The sequence below is a fragment of the Dipteris shenzhenensis genome, chromosome 2 (assembly GCF_047967505.1).
Source record: "Dipteris shenzhenensis isolate YYH24624 ecotype China chromosome 2, Dip_SZ_1.0, whole genome shotgun sequence".
Classification (NCBI taxonomy): Eukaryota; Viridiplantae; Streptophyta; class Polypodiopsida; order Gleicheniales; family Dipteridaceae; genus Dipteris; species Dipteris shenzhenensis.
The window spans coordinates 64,178,877-64,199,397 of NC_141597.1; the positions used below are offsets into that span (position 1 = coordinate 64,178,877).

General features: G+C 41.8%; 1 protein-coding gene across 1 annotated transcript in view; it reads left to right on the forward strand.

The window, feature by feature from the left end:
- The window catches only part of LOC147905165 (putative protein phosphatase 2C 46), a 36,193-nt gene extending 27,679 nt beyond the window's left edge, over nt 1-8,514 (forward strand). Inside the window, exons 3-4 of the mRNA XM_087390764.1 lie at nt 3,212-3,448; nt 7,490-8,514. Of these exons, the coding sequence (XP_087246890.1) occupies nt 3,212-3,448; nt 7,490-7,768 (516 nt within the window). The 3' untranslated portion in view covers nt 7,769-8,514. The remainder of the gene's footprint in view (nt 1-3,211; nt 3,449-7,489) is intronic.
- The last annotated feature ends 12,007 nt before the right edge of the window (nt 8,515-20,521 follow it).

The following is a 20,521-nucleotide window of genomic DNA, read 5'->3' on the forward strand; positions in this document are numbered from 1 at the left end:
CGAGCTGATTTAAGTTTGGAGCAGGTCGTCATTCGAGGTGGTAGCAGTGTGTGGTGTGTGCCTTTGTGGCTATCTATGATGCTTTCTAATGAGCAACAAGCCCAGTAGGGATGCACTCTAGTTGTTGGTGAATTGAAGTGATTTTTTGTGTGTGAATCTTTGTGTCAAATTTTCATCTCGGTTCTCTGTCATTTGAAAAGCATTTGCTCTAGTTCTAGTTCAGATATTTAGATAACTTCCTCCATGGTAGAACTACGGGCAGTCTTTTAATTAAATTGCATGCAATATTGATTTGAGGCACAAAGGCAACAGGTCGTCCTCCACCCGTTCCTGGGGGGTTCTCCAGTGATCCCTCCCGTTTGAGCTGGGAGTGCGATGTTCCGAGAAAAGGGGGGGAGTGAAAAGATCTCCCTTAAACTCTTGTAATTTCCTCTTGTAAGAGGACCTGTGATCTTTAACCTCGATTGGGTGGGAGTGTTCTTTCCAGACGTTTGGGTCTTCTACCGTCACTTTCTCTGGCGTTTCTGTCACTTTCTCTGCTGAATCTGTGGCCATGGTCCCCACTGGTCTTCTGAGTTGGCAGGGGAGGAAAGTTTGCAGACGAAAAGGTATCCTTGGTCCACTCAAGCTTGGGGAAATGGAGAGCTCCCCCCCCATTGTCATCATGCAGCACGTATGGACGAGGTCTGATGAGACTCTCATCCCCATCAATGAATCTATTCTCTGGCAGTACTTCACTGCCAGCTCCATCTCCAAGCTTAGGGTCAGCTAAGTTAGAGGTAGCCACAGGCTGCGAGCTCCATCCAAGTCTATCTTCATATCCCCCACTCTTTGGGGTTGAGGATTTTGTGGTCAATACACCGCGTTATTGCTGTTGGAGAGTAACCAAATGCAAAGGACAAAAGTAGAGAGGCTTCCTTGCCACCGGTCGTCCGATTAGTCAGCCCTCTGAGTGATGGGGCTTGTGTATGCTGCCTATGGTACCAGCTTCACCGGTCAACTGAGGATAGACAAGATGATCTTAGCCAGCAATGGCTCTGGATCTTGTGAGGGCTGCTGCCATATAGCAAGGAAATCAGTAACGGAACACTGTTGAGCTCAACATGATCAGTCAGTCTAGACCCCTCTCTCCTCTGTGTGTTAGTCTTCGGCAGGTTGCTCATCATCTGACACTACTTTCAATCTAGTGGTCTGTCCCCCCAAGTCAAAGCGTAAAGAAGAGATGTTTGTGGTCCTCATGTAAGGGTCCAGCTAGGGGTGAGTCTATCGAGTTTTACTCTCTGGGTCTCTACTCCGTTGTGTCCCTTGCTGCCCTTGGCTTAAGTCACCGAAAAAGAAATCCGTGATTGTCCTCTAACTGGGCTCTAACGGGCCCTCTTGGGCTCTCCTCTGCACTTGCAGGAGCCAGTTTCTATGTTGTTGAATCATGAGGAGGAAACTTGCCACACGCTGCTGCTCAAGGTGGGCAAAAATACATCCTATTGGCCCAAAGTTCAACCACTATATGGACAGTTGTGCCATCTACGGATCTCATAATATACTGGGCATCTAAATGCAAAGTGCTCCTCTGTTTCAACCTTGTGCATGCAGCATCATATCACATAATGTGGAGATCCGTCTTCATGTGGAATGCCCTCTATGCCCTCTGCCATCTTGTCTCAGTACATAGCTGATGAGAAGATATTTGGAACTGCCCAATCGAGATCCATAATGCATGTGGAAGATGGATCTGAGTATGGCCTGGGGGATCAGTAAACCCCTCCTTTGAGATTTGCAGGCAGTAATCTCTGTAGAAGTTTGAGTGTTATCGAAAGCTCATAGGGTGCTAGCCAGATCCTGTATGTATGGAGCTGCATGAGGACCTGTTTTACCTCATGATAGGCGAGCAGAGTGGATGGAGCCTCAAGGCTATATTCAAACGTGGCAATATATCGAGTCCCAGCCATAGTTTCAAGCAAACGTTTCCATGGTGCAAACGTTGTAGTTTGCAAACCTTCTGCATCAGAAGGGTGGTTGAAACAAAGATGGACCCTATGAAATAATCTCTTTTTCCTGACATATGGATTACTTGCTATTTTCCTAACTACGTGCTATTTTCCTGCTTTTAAATGTCTGCAGGCTGCTGGTTTTCCCAGAAATAACTGTTGTGACGTGCACATCATGATATATATGTGTGAATGGAAGTTAAAGTCTCCTAGCCAGTCATGATATACTTCATTGGGAACCCTTCGTGATCTTGGGCCTTCTCATTACAAATATCTAGTCTCTTGCCATTATGAATCTTTAGTATCACATGTTGCATCAAAAGTAGAGGCTGATGAGTTGGGAACCATGGAGAGATTTGGGCTGGCTGTTTGGGGACATCACAGACTGTGCAATCATGCTCGGTCTATATGTCTAGGTTGTTGATGGGTTAAGATGACGTTTCTCTAAGAATTGCAGCAATTTTTTAGTATTGTTTGAAAGAAGCTAAATCTAACTCTTTTCAAGCTTGGGAATTTGAGCCTTGTATTTGAGGCGAATCAAACATTGTTAGTCTATCCTAGTTCATAAAAGAGAAAATTTTTGGGCGCTCTATTGAACAAGCTTGCATCGCTGGAGCAATCCTTCTCTTTACAGCCCAACATTTGTGCGTGACGCGGCTACTAAGGGTGTTTGGATACGAGTGACGGAATGGCATTGTCTCTGTCTAATTGTCCGCGAGGCAGCGTTTTCCTTAAAATTAAGGAAGGTCATGTTGCAAGGAGAGTGTGTAGCTATAAAGGCCATTGAGGTCATGGTGGAAATGATCTAGGCATAGGTCTGATAGGGTTGTTGAGTTGGTGCTTAATAGGTACGGTGAAAGCAAGATATGTGTGGTTGGATCTTGGTGGTCCGGCTGTCTGAAAGAAGAGTAGATTATCAAGAAAATTTCCTTTTAGGTATAATAAGGGGAGGTTACAAATAAAGACAATACGAATCAAGGGTTTTTTCTTTAGGTTTTTTCCCTTTTATTTTCTGTGTATTTTTTATCTTTAAAACAACAAAAAATCTAAATTTGTATGATTGGACTTATTCTAGTCTTACAAAGGTATATATTTTTTCTTTAGGTTTTGTGGATTAGAACTAATACATGCTACACACGTTCCAATTGGTAGCAAAATCAATCTTTTGAGATCAATGACCTCAGGAAAAATATAGTAATATAAGCTTGTGGGTGTATGATATGCAGGTTTCTAGATCCATTGGCGATTTCTACTTGAAGAAGCAAGAGTTTAATAGGGAGCCTCTTTTTGCACGGTTTCGTCTATCGGAGCCTCTCCCACGGCCTGTACTTACAGCTGAGCCTACTATAATTGTGCAGAAACTTCAACCTCATGATCGATTTTTGATTTTTGCTTCTGATGGCCTATGGGAACATTTGAGCAATGATGAGGCTGTTGAGATTGTGCACAACCATCCTCGTCAAGTAGGTGCTTTTTGTTTTTCTATAAGATAGCCCCTAAAACATGATTTCAACACTGATTTGTGTAGGGTGTCTCCGTTTGTGTGAGTAGTCTTGTATATGTGCTTTTGTGTTGTTATGTGTGTGATATGAGAGAGAGAGAGAGAGAGAGAGATTAGCGTCTGCAGGTAGCCTCATGAGCCTAAAAGTACACACCAGAAAAAAGTACTTCATCTCTGAGTGTTTGAGAGTCGGGGAGTGCAAACTCTGGGAGTGGATATAGGATTTCCGGAGTCCGAAACTATTATAGTCTAGCTATGATATACTATAAAGAAAATCAGCCTGCATTTACATCAGTTTAATACTTTTTCGGTCTAGATTCGAAGTCTTTGTTGATGAACACTTGCCCGTCTCTGTAAACAGCCCAATTTCCTTCCTTCTGAGATTCCTTCACTTTAGACAACTCTGCAGTTCTTGCTTTGAGCTGAGTCGGGGTGAGTTCCTCTGAGATCCATGTCCTGGTGCCTCTCAGCTTGTTAGTTTGTTTAAGAACCTTGCTCCTTGCCATCTTGTTGGTCAAAACTATGCCCCTTTTGGAGGACATAAGACATGTCTTCTGAGTCTCACTCAATCTGGGGGATTGTATCCTTGATATGATCAATCTTTTCTTTCATATATATATATATATATATATATATATATATATATATATATATATATATAGATAGAGACTACGGGAGGCCTCACGGGCCTATGGGACAAAAAACAAAATGTCAAAATTACTTACAGGAGTGCACATGGCATCTCATCTTGAGGTTATTATAGCACACATCTAAAATCAGGTTCTATCATAAAATGGCCTTCATTACATTAGTGTAAGACTGAGGGTCTTTGGATTTAGATTTGAACTCTCCAATTAATGCCAGTGTCCTTGTCTTTTCATGATACTTTGAGAGGTTGTTAAAATGTACTTATTATGCTCCTGAGTGCTCTATAACCTAGTACCCTTGAAAATGTATTGAAAACTAGAATTCTAAGAGGGGTAGACATGTGAGGCTAGGGGGTAGTCAGATGGCTCGTGTGGCTTGTAGGTTGCCCAACCCTATAGTGATAACCAAGGCATCGATTCTTTGACTCGTTAAGGGTAAGGGATTTCCTCTTTTATAGACCAAGTTTAACTCAAATGGACAAATACGATTTACCAAACTCTCTTTCTTGGTATACCTCACACTCTACTAGTTGTCTAAAGCTATGTATACATATCTCTCGCCCATTTTCCAGCTTTGCATGCATCCTTCACTTTAGTGAGTTCAATATTCCTTTGTTTGAGCTGAGTTGCAGTTAACTCTTCAGATTTCCATACCCTTGTACCCTTCAGCTTTTTTTTTTGTTGGGGAATCTAGACCCTTCCTACCCTCTTGAAATACACTTGTGTGTGTGTATTTATCTGAGTGATACAGTTAATATCATTTTCATCCCAATCAACTTGTGGTATTCCTTGAGACGTGAATTTTTCCACTTGCGTGTACCCGTCTTCATCATTGAGGCAGCTGATGCAATCCTCTGATAGCCCTCCAAAGCATAGTATTTTCCTGTTATGTGCTATAGCTTCCTGCTTCTGTGTCAAGGTCTACTTCATTGATTCTGTTGCTGGCCATGATAGCCATCTCCTTCTTGGCTGAACTGACTTGGGTGGAGATCATCTCTGTGACTGTAGAAACAAGTGCTGGTGCTGGTGGAGATGTGCTACACTTGGGCTCCACTCGCTGTCTGGCTACTCGCTGTGTGCTCTCTGCTCCTGGTGGGACTGAGAAAGAGCCGTGTTTGAGCCCCTCCGGTAGTCATGTGCCAAGTGTCCCATTTGCCTGCACCGTAGGCATTGCCTTGGAAGCCCCGAGATTTGGATGCGCTACTTGAGCTCTTTTCCGTCGAGAAGGAGGATAGGTCAATACGGGAGCCTCGGGAAGCAGGGGACGTGATGAGTCGAATCCATGTCATCTATAGTGAAACCATGGTACCAAGGGATGAAGTACACAAGGTGTTGGCCTAGGAAAAGGGGACTCTGCTCCACAAGGGCCTGCGTGGTGTTGGGGGAGCTCAAGTGGAGGAGGAAGACACTCTCCCATAGATGGTGACATTTTGGATGTGGTCACCTTCTATGCTAAGCTTGCCTAGATCCAATCGCACACATGGCTCATCGTAGGAGTGAGACCCAAAATCTTGCCTATCACTGCTTTGTCTTGGAGTGATTGAACGGCTTGCTTCACCTATTGCTTGTTTGCTGGAGAGAGGATGACCTTAATGGTAAGGGGAGTCGAAGGTGCTGCCATGAGAGCCCCTCTGGCCAGACCAAGTGGTGATAAGAAACTTATTCGTGGAGGCAAGGCAATAAACACAACACTGCAAAGAGGGAATGGGGGCTCGAAAAGAGGGGAAAAAGTAAGGAGAAAAGTGGAAAGGCCAGCCACCAGATTGGGCAAAAAGACTACTCCAAAGACTAGAGAGGCGGCTGGCAAACAAGATCTTAAGAGCGCCTCTCAAGCTAGAACCCATCAGCTGCAAAGGGGAAGGTGCCAAGAAGGGGCAGCCAGGCTCAAGAGAGCCCACCACAGGTCAAAGTGCTGACTGGGCTGTAGAGAAAGCTCGGGACAGCAAACTTGAGAGCCCCCCAAGAAAGCAGTCCCTGGGCACCAAAAACAGCCGCGACCTGCAGGCCGACTCCTTGGAAGAGGTGCGAACAGACCCAGCTCCAGGACGCCTTCACAAACTGGTGCGAATCTGTGATGGGGGGATCCAATGACCAGTGTGACCTGGTGGGGAACCAAAGGTGGAGCTGCGGGGCACGAACAGTGCTGAGGGCACTTCGAACAGCCAGAAGGGCTGGGAACCAGCAAACAGGGCAGCTTGGAGAGGTCAAAAGCCGAGGATAGGGGCAGGGAAAGAGGCGGGGGGAAGTGAAGGGGAAGGCGACGAGTAGGGGAAGGACGGGGAGAGTATGGCGGGTGGAATCGATGGGAGAAGGAGCAAGCTTTTCCTATAGTCCACACCTATGATACCTTCATCATACCTAAGTCTCCCTTTATCTCAAATCTGCTGATGGAAACTCTGTACGACTATCTTTGTATGAATGTGCATGTGTGCCACACTACTTAAATGTGTGCATGTGTGAGCGTATAGCTATCTCCAGCACATGCTTTGCTTTTATGTGATGATTTAGACTAGATTCCTACAATTGTCTACTAAGTATAAGAGCTTATGACTTTCAGTAGTAACGTGTAGTCCTAGGCGATGCACAGCATAGTCTATAGTTGAGTCTTTTTGAAGACCACATGCGTCTTGCTTTTGTTTCTGATGCTAGTTTGGGAACATTTCAATTGCATTTAGAGAAGTTTAGTGCTTCTGGTAGGGCGACTAATATAATTGTGCTTACATCCCGAACAGATCCTCTAGGATTTGTTCACTTTTTCTGTTCGACCATCGGTTGGAGGATTTTAGGCCGTACTTAAGTATAGCTTGGTCCATGTAGCATCAAATAAGGCCTGCCAGAATTTTGATGTAATTTACAATCATGGTCTAAACTTGTTTTCTTTGGTAGCCCATGAAGTCTGAAGGTATGCTTTATAAAGGTCTGAGCAATGTCTGAGGAGGTATCTGTAGTGTTGATAGGAATAAAGTGAGCTACTTTTGTTAGTTTGCAATTACAACACGCATAGCATTATGTCTTGTCCTTAGGAAGCTATATAACGAAGTCCATAGATATGATTCCCATTTCATATTGAAGGACTAAGTTTTCCATGTTCAGCCTTACCTTTTGAAGGTTTCTGAAGGTATGCTTTATAAAGGTCTGAGCAATGTCTGAGGAGGTATCTGTAGTGTTGATAGGAATAAAGTGAGCTCTTTTGTTAGTTTGCAATTACAACAAGCATAGCATTATGTCTTGTCCTTAGGAAGCTATATAACGAAGTCCATAGATATGATTCCCATTTCATATTGTAGGACTAAGTTTTCCATGTTCAGCCTTACCTTTTGAAGGTTTCAAGTAATTTTGACTTTGAATAAATGCAGGGAATAGCAAGACGGTTGGTAAAAGCTGCTCTCCAAGAGGCAGCCAAGAAGCGAGAAATGCGGTATACAGATTTGAAAAAGATTGAAAGAGGGGTCAGGCGCCACTTCCATGATGACATCACAGTAGTCGTCGTGTTTCTAGATCAAGAGCTCGTGGGAAAGCATTCAAAGAATAGTGTATTAGCTCCTGTTAGGGTGAATAGTCACTCCATTTCTAGTGGGCAAGCAGGTTTTGAACGGCCAGATGGAAATGGGGTTGCTAGTGTTTCCAAAGCTTGATAAGTTCTTAATAGTTGTTCTAATAATACATGTTATAGTTTTTGCTACCTTTTCGTTTTCAACAGATCTATATTGATGGGACCACTATCTAGTTTCCAGCTATTGGTATCAATAGTGCATTGCAGGGCCAATCATCAGGAAAGGTTGGAGAAAAGGAACTCAATGAACTCTTTGCATATGGTCCATATGATCACTACAGGGCATTTCGGTAATGTGTCCATACGAGATTTATAGTGAGGGGACCACTATCTAGTTTCCAGTTATCAGTATGAATGCTACATTACAGGGCCAATCATCAAGAAACGTTGGCGTAAAGGAACTCACTGAACTCTTTGCATAGGGCCCATGTGATTCATACGAGAGTTTAGACTAGTGGATATTTAAGTTATATGTCCATACCCTGTTTTCAGAGAAGCAGAAGTGTTTCAAACTATGCCATTTTAAATGGAACGTAACCCTCTTTCATGGCCCTTTCTATAATCATTGCGGCCACATTGTTTGTAAGCATTGAAGGAGAAGGCAAAAGCTGTAGCAAGATGAGCACTGTGCTGTGCAGCCTTCTAATGTTGCAATTTTAGGAAAAAGCTGTGTTCATTGGCTTGGAGGAGGAAATGTTCAACGTGTAATTTCCTTTGAAATAGTCACATGAAACATCAAAAGTTTTGGTATTCCCTACAAATGGATTACGTTCAGACTCTGAGATTCTCACTCATATTTTTGGAGAAATTCATCTAAAGCTGTCATCTTGAATTTCATGCAACTTAATTTCAGTTCATAGGCACGCTGATGTTTTAAGTTCTCAATAGACAGGTACGCTGATGTTATAAGTTTAACTAGTTTCAAAAGGATATAAGGTCGATTAATCTGTTTTGCATCAGACTTTGTCTCAAACTTTTACTTTTTGTAGCAGACACACATAACATTGCAATCTTTCTCAACCTATACAAGCTACTGAGAGTTTTACTATGATTTCAACTCTAAATATTTATATCTTATGGTTGACATTTTCTTGGTAGAGCTCTACTTTGTGTCCGAATGTTTCAAGTGAGTGTGATCTTATAAAGTTCAGAAGGTAGATACCCAATACATTGTTGGAGAAGTTTGATTATGGAAGTTTAAAGCGCAAGATCTTCAATGAAATTCCTGCATTTTTAAATCAAATGCTTCTACTTTGCTCATGGCATCCACGCTTTGTCCTATTCTATCGGAGGGTGAATAAGACTTTGTGAACCAAGGATGTATCAACAAAACGAAGCTAATAGACAAGGAACCTTATTGCTTTAGAGAAATTAATATGGCCTAACTTGCCTACCATTTATATATGATGCTTTAGTGCACCTTTGCTTTCTCAAGATAGAAGTAATGAATGTATTAGGTCCAAAACTTTGAAAATTCAAAACTTGTTGCGTATAATTAGATTTTGCTTTGCTTCGCAATGCCTACCTCCTTGGTCTGCAAGATGATGCGGAGTGCCAAATGGATTGGGCATGTGAAGGCACTTGAGGAAGTTTTCAAGATTGCTTACCTCATCCACACTAGTTTGTGATTTTGGCAAGGAATCCCTAGTTCTATGCATGAATCAAATGGGCAACTTATGAGTCTTTGGGGAAGAGTTGAAAATCTGAAAAATATTGTGGATGAGCAAGCCTCCAAAATAAACACGCCTGAGGTTAAGGTTCAAGAGATCAAGGGTGCACAAGAACAAATATCCACCTGAGTTAAGGAGATGTTTTGAAATGGGGATGCAAATGATGTAACAAATGATGAATTTGAAGAAGACATTTCGGACCAACTTGAGATAATATAATCTAAAACTAAGAAGCAATAGGATGCCTTGGTAGAGTTGAGGAGTGAGTAAAGGCCAAGGATGCCAAATTGGAGGACACAAAAGAAATGATGAAAGAGAACATCCACCCTCAACGTAAAAAGGGAAGTGTACAAGGCTTCACGAAAGATCCTTGAGGATCACGACTCAATCATTAAGGCAATTCAACTTAAAGTGCAAGGCCTAAAATAAGGCAACCCCCAACATCAGATTCTCGAGGCACTAAAATTATTGTGGGATGAGAACATAGTATTCAAACTATGTGCAGAAAAGCCAAAGGCCAGCTAGGGGCAAGTCTTTGAGGAATCCGAGAAGAATAGAATGATAGCCAAGATGAAGAAGCACTCCAAGGAGGCTAAATCATGGTCACATGAGGTAAAGTAACACGAGCTCCTAGAATAATCTTCCAAGAGACTTTCGAAGAGGACACTTGGAGGAAAAATAAAGCTTCGAACTTCAAAATCGTAGGTAAGAAAGTGTTGCAACCAGCCCAATGGAAATAGCAAGAGAATTCTTCCATACAACTTTTGGTATAGAAAAAGATCAGGTTGAGAATTCTTGGAGGGCGGGGAAAGATGCCACAAGCGAGAAGCCATTGATCACCAAATTCAAAAGCATGCCAAAGTACGATAAGCGGACCTTACAAAGAACAATTCAGTAGAGGAAGCAGGGTATCAAGACGGTGATGGAGGCAAGGGACAACGGCAAGTGGGTAGTCTTGGTCATGGAAAGGTATTGTTTGCAAAGAGCTAGGTTCAAGCTATAGAACATCAAATACTCATGGATTGAGCAGGGTCGATAGTCCTCTCAAGCAATGTAGTTGCATGCATTTCTTCCACATTCATAATTCCCTCAGCTGCCTCCTTCAAAATTCCATGTTTCCATTTGGTGGATCTAGTGGCACTAGTTTGGGCAATGCTATATCCTGTTCTCCAAGGACCTTTGAGGCAATCGGAGTGAACACTATTGTATAGCTGCCTCGATTTCTAGAAAAGGGAGTTGGCAAAAAAACCATACCTAGCTTGCAAGCATCTATGTTATGTGGTCCTAGGTGTTTTAGGGTTGCGTAAGACCAAATATGCTCACTCACCAACCAACCCTCTTGGGTACAAGTTGCCTCAATACTTAGTAGGCCATGAGTCAACATACCTTGAAGCACGTATTGTATCGTAGGTGTACCATAGTAGTCATGTAAAGAAATGCTTTATTTGAATTTGCCCGTCCTATGAAATTGTTCCTCTTTATTTATTTCACTTGGGAAGGGTGAAGGAGAGTAAGTAGGAAGGGAGAAGGGGGATAAAATTATGGCCTCTTTGCCAAGACTTTATAAGCAGACTCACAAAATTATTAAAGGAGATCATGGAACTATGCACGATTGGTTTGGGAAGACTTAAGCCCAAACAAAAAATTATTCATGAACATAAGGTCCCACTTAAAGATTAACGTAAGGTCCCATGGCCACCTTGCATCTATGAAAATGTCCCTGTGAAAATGTCAAAGCTGTAGGGATGAAGGGGGAACGAGAGGGTCATAGGAAGAGAGAGAGAGGGGGTGGTTAGCTTAGAGATTCTACGTTGCAAATCGCTACAATGGTGGCAATAGTTACAAGAAACAACACCAAGCATTTTGACAAAACACTCATGCATTCTCTTAAGAGTTTTTAAAAGCAAGGCGATTTTGAAACTCTATGTCAGAAGCCAAGTTTTCTTGTGTGTGCTCCACAGCATCATCCTCGATATAACCATAATAAAGAAAGACTAGCATTGAGTTAGAGATTCGGCTCTGCAAATTGCGCTCTCTTTGTAGAATGGCATTGACTTCAACATGGGAGAATGGGGGACTCTTAACTCTAATTGTGCTGAGCAAGCAATGAATACGGCCCTTGTCAACTTTCAATCAAGGTGCTTATTTCCTCTTGGCAATGGTTTATTTTTGCTAGCACTTCTCTCCTCTTGTGCTTCTAAGCAGAGAACTCGTCTCTATCATATCGTGTCAATGGTTCACATCTATGCTTGTGCTCCTCGTGAACTCTTTATTGGTCAGCAGCAGACAACTCTAGAGAGGTCACCATTTGCTTGCTCCACTTCAGCTATTAATGTGTATAGATCTATGTTAATATGAAATGGAACATCTACAGACAGTGGAGAATGTGAATGACAATGAAGCGCAAAAGTATAAGGTGAGATTGGAGTAGAAGCAAGAAGCAATGACGATGAGGAGAAGACAAAGGAAAGTTCTTTCTCAATGAACATGAACATCTAAAATCAACTTTAGAGAGTTCATACTTTCCACCCCCTTCAATCCCCAATTGCCCCTATGTTAGATGCCCAAGGGGGAACAATTTAGGGTCCCTTTGGTTCAAAGTGGCCTCAAAACAAGACTCTTCAGAGCCCCATTTTGGGCTTCAAAGAGCCCCTATTTTCCACCCCCTTCGATCCCCATTGGCCCTTTTTTCAAGTCCCAAGGTTGAAACAAATTGAAATCCCTTTGAGTATAACTGGCCTTAAAATAAGACTCTTCAGACTCTTGTTTTGATGTGCTCTAATGCACATCCAAAATCAAGTTTGTGGAGTCCCTATTTTCCACACTCTTTAATTCCCATTCTCGTGTTGAACGTCTAAGGGGAAACACATCATAATATCCCCTCAAGTCAATGTTACCTCAAAACAGGACTCTTCGAAGCCCAAATCTTGATGTTCACTAGAGCACATCCAAAACCGAGTTTAGAGAGCCCTATTTTCCATCCCGTTTGATCCCCATTGTCTCTATGTTTGAGGTGCAAGGGGCAAAATTTAGGGTCCCTTTAGGTTGAAGTGGCCTCAATACATGACTCTTCAAAGCCCCATTTTGATGTGTGCTAATGCACATCCAAAATGGATTTGGAGAGCCCTTGTTTTTCACCCCCTTTCATCCCATTGCCCCTTTGTTTATAGCCTAAGGGGATAAAACTCAGAATCCCTTCATGTTGAACTAGCCTTAAAATAGGACTCTTTGAAGCACCATTTTGATGTTTGCTAGCGCACATCCAAATCCAAGTTGAGAAAAGTCCTAATTTCCACTCTTTTCAATCCCTGTTGCCCAAATCAGAAACCCCTCTAGTCAAAGTTGTCTCAAAATAGAACTCTTCAGAGCCCCGTTTTGATGTGCCCTAATGCACATTCAAAATGAGCCTCTATTTTCTACCCCCTTTGATCCCCGTTGCCCTTGTGTTTGAGGCCCAAGGGGAACACTTCAACATCTCTTCTGATCAAAGTGGCTTTAAAATAGGACTCTTTGGAGCCCCACTTTGATGTGCGCTAGCATACACCCAAAACAAGCTTCAGAGAGCCATATTTTCCAGCCCCTTTGGTTCCCATTGCCTTGGGAGAACAAATCAAAATCCCCTTGGGTCAACCCTTGGGTCAAAGTGTCCTCAAAACAAGAATCTTTGGAGCCCCATTTTATTGTGTGCTCGTGCACATCCAAAATCAAGTTCGGAGAGCCCCTATTTTCCACCCTCTTCAATCCTCGTTGCCCTTGTGTTCAAGGCCCAAATCAAAATACCCTCAGATCAAAGTTGCCTCAAAACACCCACTTCGATCCCCATTACCATTTTGTTCAAGGCCCAAAGGGGAGAAATTCAGAATCCATTTGGATTGAAGTGGCCTTAAAACAGGGGCTCTTTGGAGCTCCATTTTGATGTGCACTATCACATATCAAAAATAGGCTTTGGAGAGCCCCTATTTTCCACCTCCCTCAATCCCCTTTGTCCCTCTATTTTTGAGATCCAATCAGGAATGATTCAAGTCTATTTAGTCAAAGTGGCATCAAAATAGGGGCTCTTTGATCCCCTAACACACATAAAAAATGGGCTTCAGAGAGCCCCTATTTTCCAACCCATTTGGTCTTCTTTGTCCCCTTGTTTAAACCCCAATCAAGATCAATTCAAGGTCTCTTTGAGTCCAAGTGGCTTCAAAATATAGGCTCTTTGGAGCCCCATTTTCATGTGCACTAGCATCTATGATCGGCTCCAAAGAACCCCTTTTTTCCACCCTACTCCATCCCCATTGCCTATGTTGGGGAGGTCAAAAGGGGAATATCTAGGGATGGCCTTTTCCACCCTACTCCATCCCCATTGCCTATGTTGGAGAGGTCAAAAGGGGAATATCTAGGGGTGGCCACTCGGGTCGAATGAGTTCAAAATAGGGTTTAGGAATTGTTTGGGAAAATTGAGGCTAATAATACGATTACTACTGATTGGACCTACTTGGCTCCGTTAATTGCCCTTTGATGTCTCTTGCATATGGATTGATAAATCTTTAATTAAGAAACTATTAATAGTAGACGATGACTAACCAAGCTAGATAGAGAGGTGTAACTAATCAACTCATATAATTTACAACAAAAGCTATTGGCTAAGCAAGTAGGAGGAAGGGGAATGAATCAATAGGCTCTAATACTATGTAGAGGTTTTAGCTAGAGGATAGTGCAACAATGAGAACTAAAAAGTGTGCAATTAGAAGCTTGGTGAGTTCACAGGGCAATCTATGGAGAAAATAGGGGCACAAATCATATACAAAGATTGGTTTCTTTGTATTTTAGTCTTATCCAAAGCCTCTCTTGGGACCTTTTAAATAGAGGTCACAAGTTCCACCTAGATGGTGTGAGCTACCCATGTGGTTACAACTATATCCACACACTTATTCACATCCAACACCACAAGTGCAATGAACATGCTTCACATGAACCGTGTATATAAAGTGGGATCGGACTCTCCTAATGCAATAAGCTCCCCTTCACAATATGATGATGGTCTTGACACTAGATTTGCAAGTCGATAGGAGTAGGTAGAATCAAACCCTATCACCAAATTCTCCTCTCACCTTTTCTCTTTAGACTGCTTACCATGGTGAAGCCAAAGTTGATGTTTGCCCTCAAACAAGAGAACCTCAAAACCTTTCCACATCTTGCATAAGAGGTCAAGTGGAAACTTAAGGGCTCGACCCTATATGTTTTGTTCCTGCATATAATGAAATTATGCTAAGAAATTTAGCAATGCAATATCTGTCTTACTGAGAATCAGCTCCAATGGTGGGGTCATTCCTACACTCTGAACAACATGTTTGTTGCTAGTATGTTGGGAATACTGGATGTTATATGGCCTCTAATCCTTTTTAATCGATTGATTTCAAAAATGTCGAAGTCTAAGATGATGTGAGATATAAAGCTAATTGAAATTTCCAACCCAAAGGAGGTGCTACAGAAAGCAAGCGGACAAAAATTGAATGAATCCACTTGTCCCCAAGAATTATGACAAGAGTTGATAGGATTTGTAAGCCACAAGGTGCTTGAGTGTTAGAGCTTCGCATATACTCCCTCCTAATCTCTCCTCTCTCCCTCCCACTCTCTCTCTCTTGCGCACTGTCGCGACAGTGCACCTCTCCCACACTCTCCTTTCTCTCTCTCTCTCTCTCTCTCTCGCCTCTCTTTTTCTTCTCTTTCTCTCTCTCACTCTCTCCTCTCTCTCTCTCTCTCTCTCTCGTCCCTCTCTTTCTCTCCTCTCTCTGCTCTCTATCTCTCTCTCCCCCCACTCTCTCCTCTCTCTCTCTCTCTCTCTCTCTCTCTCTCTCTCTCGTGCGTTGCCGTGGCAGGGTGCCTCTCCTACACTCTCCTCTCTTCTCTCTCTCTCTCTCTCTCTCTCTCTCGCTCGCTTCTTCCCATTCTTGGCTTCCCCTTGGTACAACTGCACTTAAACATGTATAAAAATTGACTAATGTGTCTACATCCACTTTTGTGGCAGTTTATTTCAAATGTGTTGCTGGAGAACCAAGTGTCATCCATAGATTCCTCGCTTTCATTAGGATTCTGATGTCGAGGTTATCTTACGTTTTGCAAAAATATCATGATTTAGTCTTTCAGACTCAATCAAATATTTTGTTTGATGCTTTAAAATGCATATTGTAGCCATATAAAAATTGAAGGGAAGAATTTTTGACATTTGCCTGCTTGTCTCCTCTTTGTTTCTAAACCAAACTAGCACCACCTGATTTTGCTTGTGCCCTCCCTGCTCTTGATTGAATTCATGGTCTATCTTGAGTGATGATGTCTTAAAGTACTCAACCATAATCTTTTATAGCAAGCTACTTGCCTCTGCATTCGGAAATGTAGTCCATTCATCCATGAGAGCCTGTAATGGAGTTTGTAATTTTGCAAAGTTTTATGGTGGAGGAGGTGGCATTGCGAACCTGTTTAGACCTCTTGATAAGATAAAATGATAACCCCCAATACTAGGTTGTGAACACTTCACAAAAATATCTAAGTATGGGCTGTTTGGTTCCATAGTCATTCGATATAAATAGTAACTGCTCAAAGGTTTTTGCATCTATTAAATTGTGATTAATAATCACATGTGTGGTATAAATACATCTCAAAAGTAGTGCGAAAGGTCATCATGTCCTCCCCAACAATCCTCATCTTTCTTGTTTGCTTTCCTCAAGAGAGTCACATCTATCACGCCACCGCCATTGTCAAGTTTCCACGCTAGTGACTTTCACGAGTTCCCACCCCACAATGGAAGAGAAAGGTCTCTCTCTGTCTCTCTCATGGTGTGTGTCATGCTACTCTCTCTCTCTCACACATTCTTGTGTATAGGTTTTTTCAATATAAGACAATCATGAAGGAAAGAGAGAATTAGATGTGGAGGGACATGGGGAGGGGGAGGGAGAGGGAGAGGGAGGGGGAGAGGGAGAGGGAGAGGGAGAGAGTGTACAAAAGAAAGAGATATGGAGGGTTGGGAAATTCCCAACCCTCCATATCACTTTCTTTTGTACACACTCTGTGTACACACGCGTGCGCGCGCGCACACACACACACACACACACACACCCCTTCCTCCCCTTGCTCCTGGTATGGAAATATTGGACTAACTAAGTGATACTCTCCGACGAGCACCCGAAATGAGATAGAGCATACAATATGCCACAAGACAGTGTATAACTTGCAAAACCCTAAATGGGAACATCAAATAAGGTATACAGAGTATCTTTTGTGGGGTCCTAAGCTATGGAAGTAATGGGTTGGGCGCTTGATGTCCATTTGACAATTGCTTCTACATGACTAGAATTGTTCAGCTTGAGTAAGAAGAACACTTAAAGCTATTTTGATGGGTTTGTACCCCATACTAATTCATAAATACCTGGGTACGATGGTCCCTATTTGATATCGCCAGGTTTTAGAATTGATGCTTTGAGAACTCAAAGAATTGACAAAGACATGCTTGGCATCAAGTTGGTGGCAATGTCCTCTTCAGTTTGGAGGATGAGCCGTGGTTAGACCTTGGGAGATAGTTGGTACATCCAAAGGTTCAAAGGATGAGGTGACTACTGGACCAAGTCCTCACCTGATTGAGGTAAAAAGAGTAAGACTAACGAGCAACTAGGCGACAAGGTGTATGATGTAAGGAATTACAGATGCCTAAAATGAGGACGGTCGTCCAAGCCATCAATCAAGTCCTAATGTGTGTCACAACCTCAAGCTATGGGCAAGGGCTCCATCCCACACATTATTGATCCATATGACACCACCAATCTCTCCACTACACGGGGAGGTTGAGGAGGATGGGCTTTTTCTATCATTTGTGTATCACTTTGAGTGGATGGAAGAACAAGAGTAGACAACGGGGCCATAATCCATGTTCAAAGGGACTATAGAGGAGTACATCCAGGGTAATGAACATGTTGGCATGATGTTTATGAACATGTGGTGGAAATTATAATAGAGGAAAAGATCCAATTGCACTAAGTTGCAAATATTACCAATAGTAGTGTACGTCAGAAGCAAGCAAAGGCAACCCATGAGTTTATCCATAAACTTAGATCAACATGCAAGATGTTGTGTTCTACATCTCGCATAGTAATGGAGTAGCTCCATTTTGAAATACTGAAAGATCATCGATATAATGAAGCTTTCAAAAAGTTGAAGAGGATTTCTCACATCGACTTGAGGGGCAATTGTGGTACAATGACTAGAGGATTGCACACATCGGCTTGAGGGGGAATTGTGGTACAATGACCAAAGGATCACTCGTTGAGAAGACAACCTAGGGATAAATCTGAAAGAGAATGGAAATGGAACTCTTGATTATGACAATAGAGAAAAATTCTTGCAAGCTAGCCTTGGCAAATTTTAAAAGATGGAATCAAGACTCACAGGAATTACACATCAAATTGCATACATCATAGCGAGTAATGGGCAACACTTAGAGCAAAATTAGCATTGAGCAAAGAAGGGTGACAACACAAGTGAAGGAGAAGGATGGAAAAAAATTTATCCTTCAATAAAGGCTGATGAAGTTAGATTAGAGTGATAATCTCCTCTCACATGGAAACAATGAAGAAATTGATTAGTGGCATATTGTTGGTTTAGCCTTTTTATCAAACTTTGTATATAGTTTTGTATCAAAATATAGTTAGTTCTTACTATTATCAAACTTTGCATATGTAGAATCATAGCTATATTTCATGAATACTTAATTGGTGCTAGTTATGAGTGCTCACATCATAGTAGCTAATTTGTCCAACTTTTATAGTCTGCTAAATTTTGAACATCTGAGACTATGAATGTGAATGAATCACACATATAATTTGGTGTAATTGCATGTACCTACTTTAAAGCAAAGTATGAAAAACTTGTCCACTCATCTATCATTGAGAATCTAAAAGAGTAGATCATTGTTGTCATTGGTCAAAGATGCATGCCAGAGTTTATTATTGACAATGATTTGATTAATGAAGTATTTACATATGCATGCATTCCATTCTTTACGATATGTTTGAAAAACATGGAAATAAGAAAGAGGGTTCTCTTGTCTCATTAGAAAGTTTCAAAAAATATGCAAGCCTACACATGATCGTTCTTGGCTGAAGGGGCATGCCGCACATCGAGCAAATTCCTTTTTGGAAAACTTATCACATGGCCTTATCAATGAGGTTTGACCTCCCAAAGAGAGTGCATATGAGTATGCCCTCCATGTGACAAAATCACAAATAAAGCAATTCTAACTCAAAATTTTGATATCATCACTCCACACCAAGTGTGTAAGCAAATCAACCATGATGTAGTAGTGGCAAAACAAGGCCACTACCTTATAGTGTAACCTTATCAAAATTAGAATCACTTGGGTGGTGACACAAGGCATAGCTTAGCAATGGTAGAGATGAGGGTGGAAGCTTAATGATGCTGGAGATGATAGGGAAGAGGAGTAGTGCATGCAGTCTTAGAAAGAGGATCATAATGAGGGGTGGCACATGCATAATCCCACTTAAATAGGCAGCCATCGCGCACATCGTACCTCATATATTGGCCATATATATCATTGTTGGTCATAAATTTTTTTGGACATTAAAGGCCATAGCACACAAGTTGGATGGTTCCCATGAGAGAATTGCTTGGTCAGTAGGTCTTAGATCATTGAAACTAGATTTTGAAGAAAATTCAAATTGTCTAATTTCCTAATGGAGTGCAACGACTTGTTCAATGAGACCCCAAATTAGATGGTCTTATTGAAATTTGCAAGGGGGTCACAAGTTAGGGGGTCTTCAGAGCCCTATTTAGAGCCCATTCCAACACTATTGCCTCTTGGGCAGATTAAAGGGCGATTATGTCAAGAAATATTCATATTCTCGGGGCCAAAATTGGATAGCCAACATCAATAAACAACCTTTAGGTAGACTTAGTATTCTACTATATTCTTTTCTCTCTAGTTAATTCCTAGAGCCCATGGGGTCATTAGCATATTTTGATCAACGGTAAATTGGTTGTTAGGGGACCATAGAATTAATCAACACTTACAATGCCCTTCCCTTGATCAAGAGAGTCCTTTCCTTGATTCCTTTTCTTTTGACTATAAACATAGACATCAAAAAGTGTGAATGCCTCTAAAGCATCTAAGAGTACTTTATGAAAAGCATGGATAGAAACACTTGAAACCATTGAGAAATTGAAATCTATTGACAACAAACAAAATGGGAGAAATAGAGTGTTGCCAAGAGATGTCAAGACTCAAAAGAAGTTGGGAGAACGCCCTGAGCAAGGAGACAACGAACGAGAGATGAGGCTAGAAGGAAAGGGGGAGTGGAAGTGAGGGAGTGGTATATGTATGCAAGGGAGAAAGAGTGAGGGAGAAAGAGGGAATGGCCAGTGAGTGAGTTTGAGGACCAGTACGACAAAGAGGGCTAAGGGTCAAGAGATTATCCAAGGAAATGAAGAATTTGGAAATTAGTCGATGATAAGGGTGATTGTAAAGGGAATGATAAGTTGACTTCCACCCTTTGGCAAGTTAAATTACTAGAGGGTTTTGGAGATTAGATAGGGAATGGAAAGAGCAAATTAAATGAGTCTCCTCCAGTGTAGAGGGACTAGTTCCTCATTTTGATTCTAGCCACAACATATATCCCTTGGATTTTCATTGAATGCAAGTGCATCAATGATATACCCTCTGGATTTCATTGAAATGAGGATGCACATATCATGAGAATAACTAAGGGGTTGGTAGATTCCTTCCACCATCAATTTGTGGATTGTGGGTTCAGCCACAAATTACACCCCTTGGATTTTCTTTAAATGCAAATGTGGCACAAGATGTACCCCTGGATTTTCTCTGGTTATACAATCCTAACAAAATTACCTCCATAATTTTTAGACCACCCATTCAATGATTATGCTTTGCTGTGAATCACCTACACCTAATACCTCTAGGTGACTAGCTTCTTGCATTTGGATCAACCTCTTCCCTATTTTTAAGCATGGGAATGGACAAAACATCGGTAGGATGGTAGACTCTCCCTCAATACTACTGAGAGATGGAGTCATTCTTGTGAGCTCATTTTTCCTTTGAGGCCTTCTTCCACTAACCAAGCAATTCTTGAGGCTAAATGCTATCATTGAAAGTT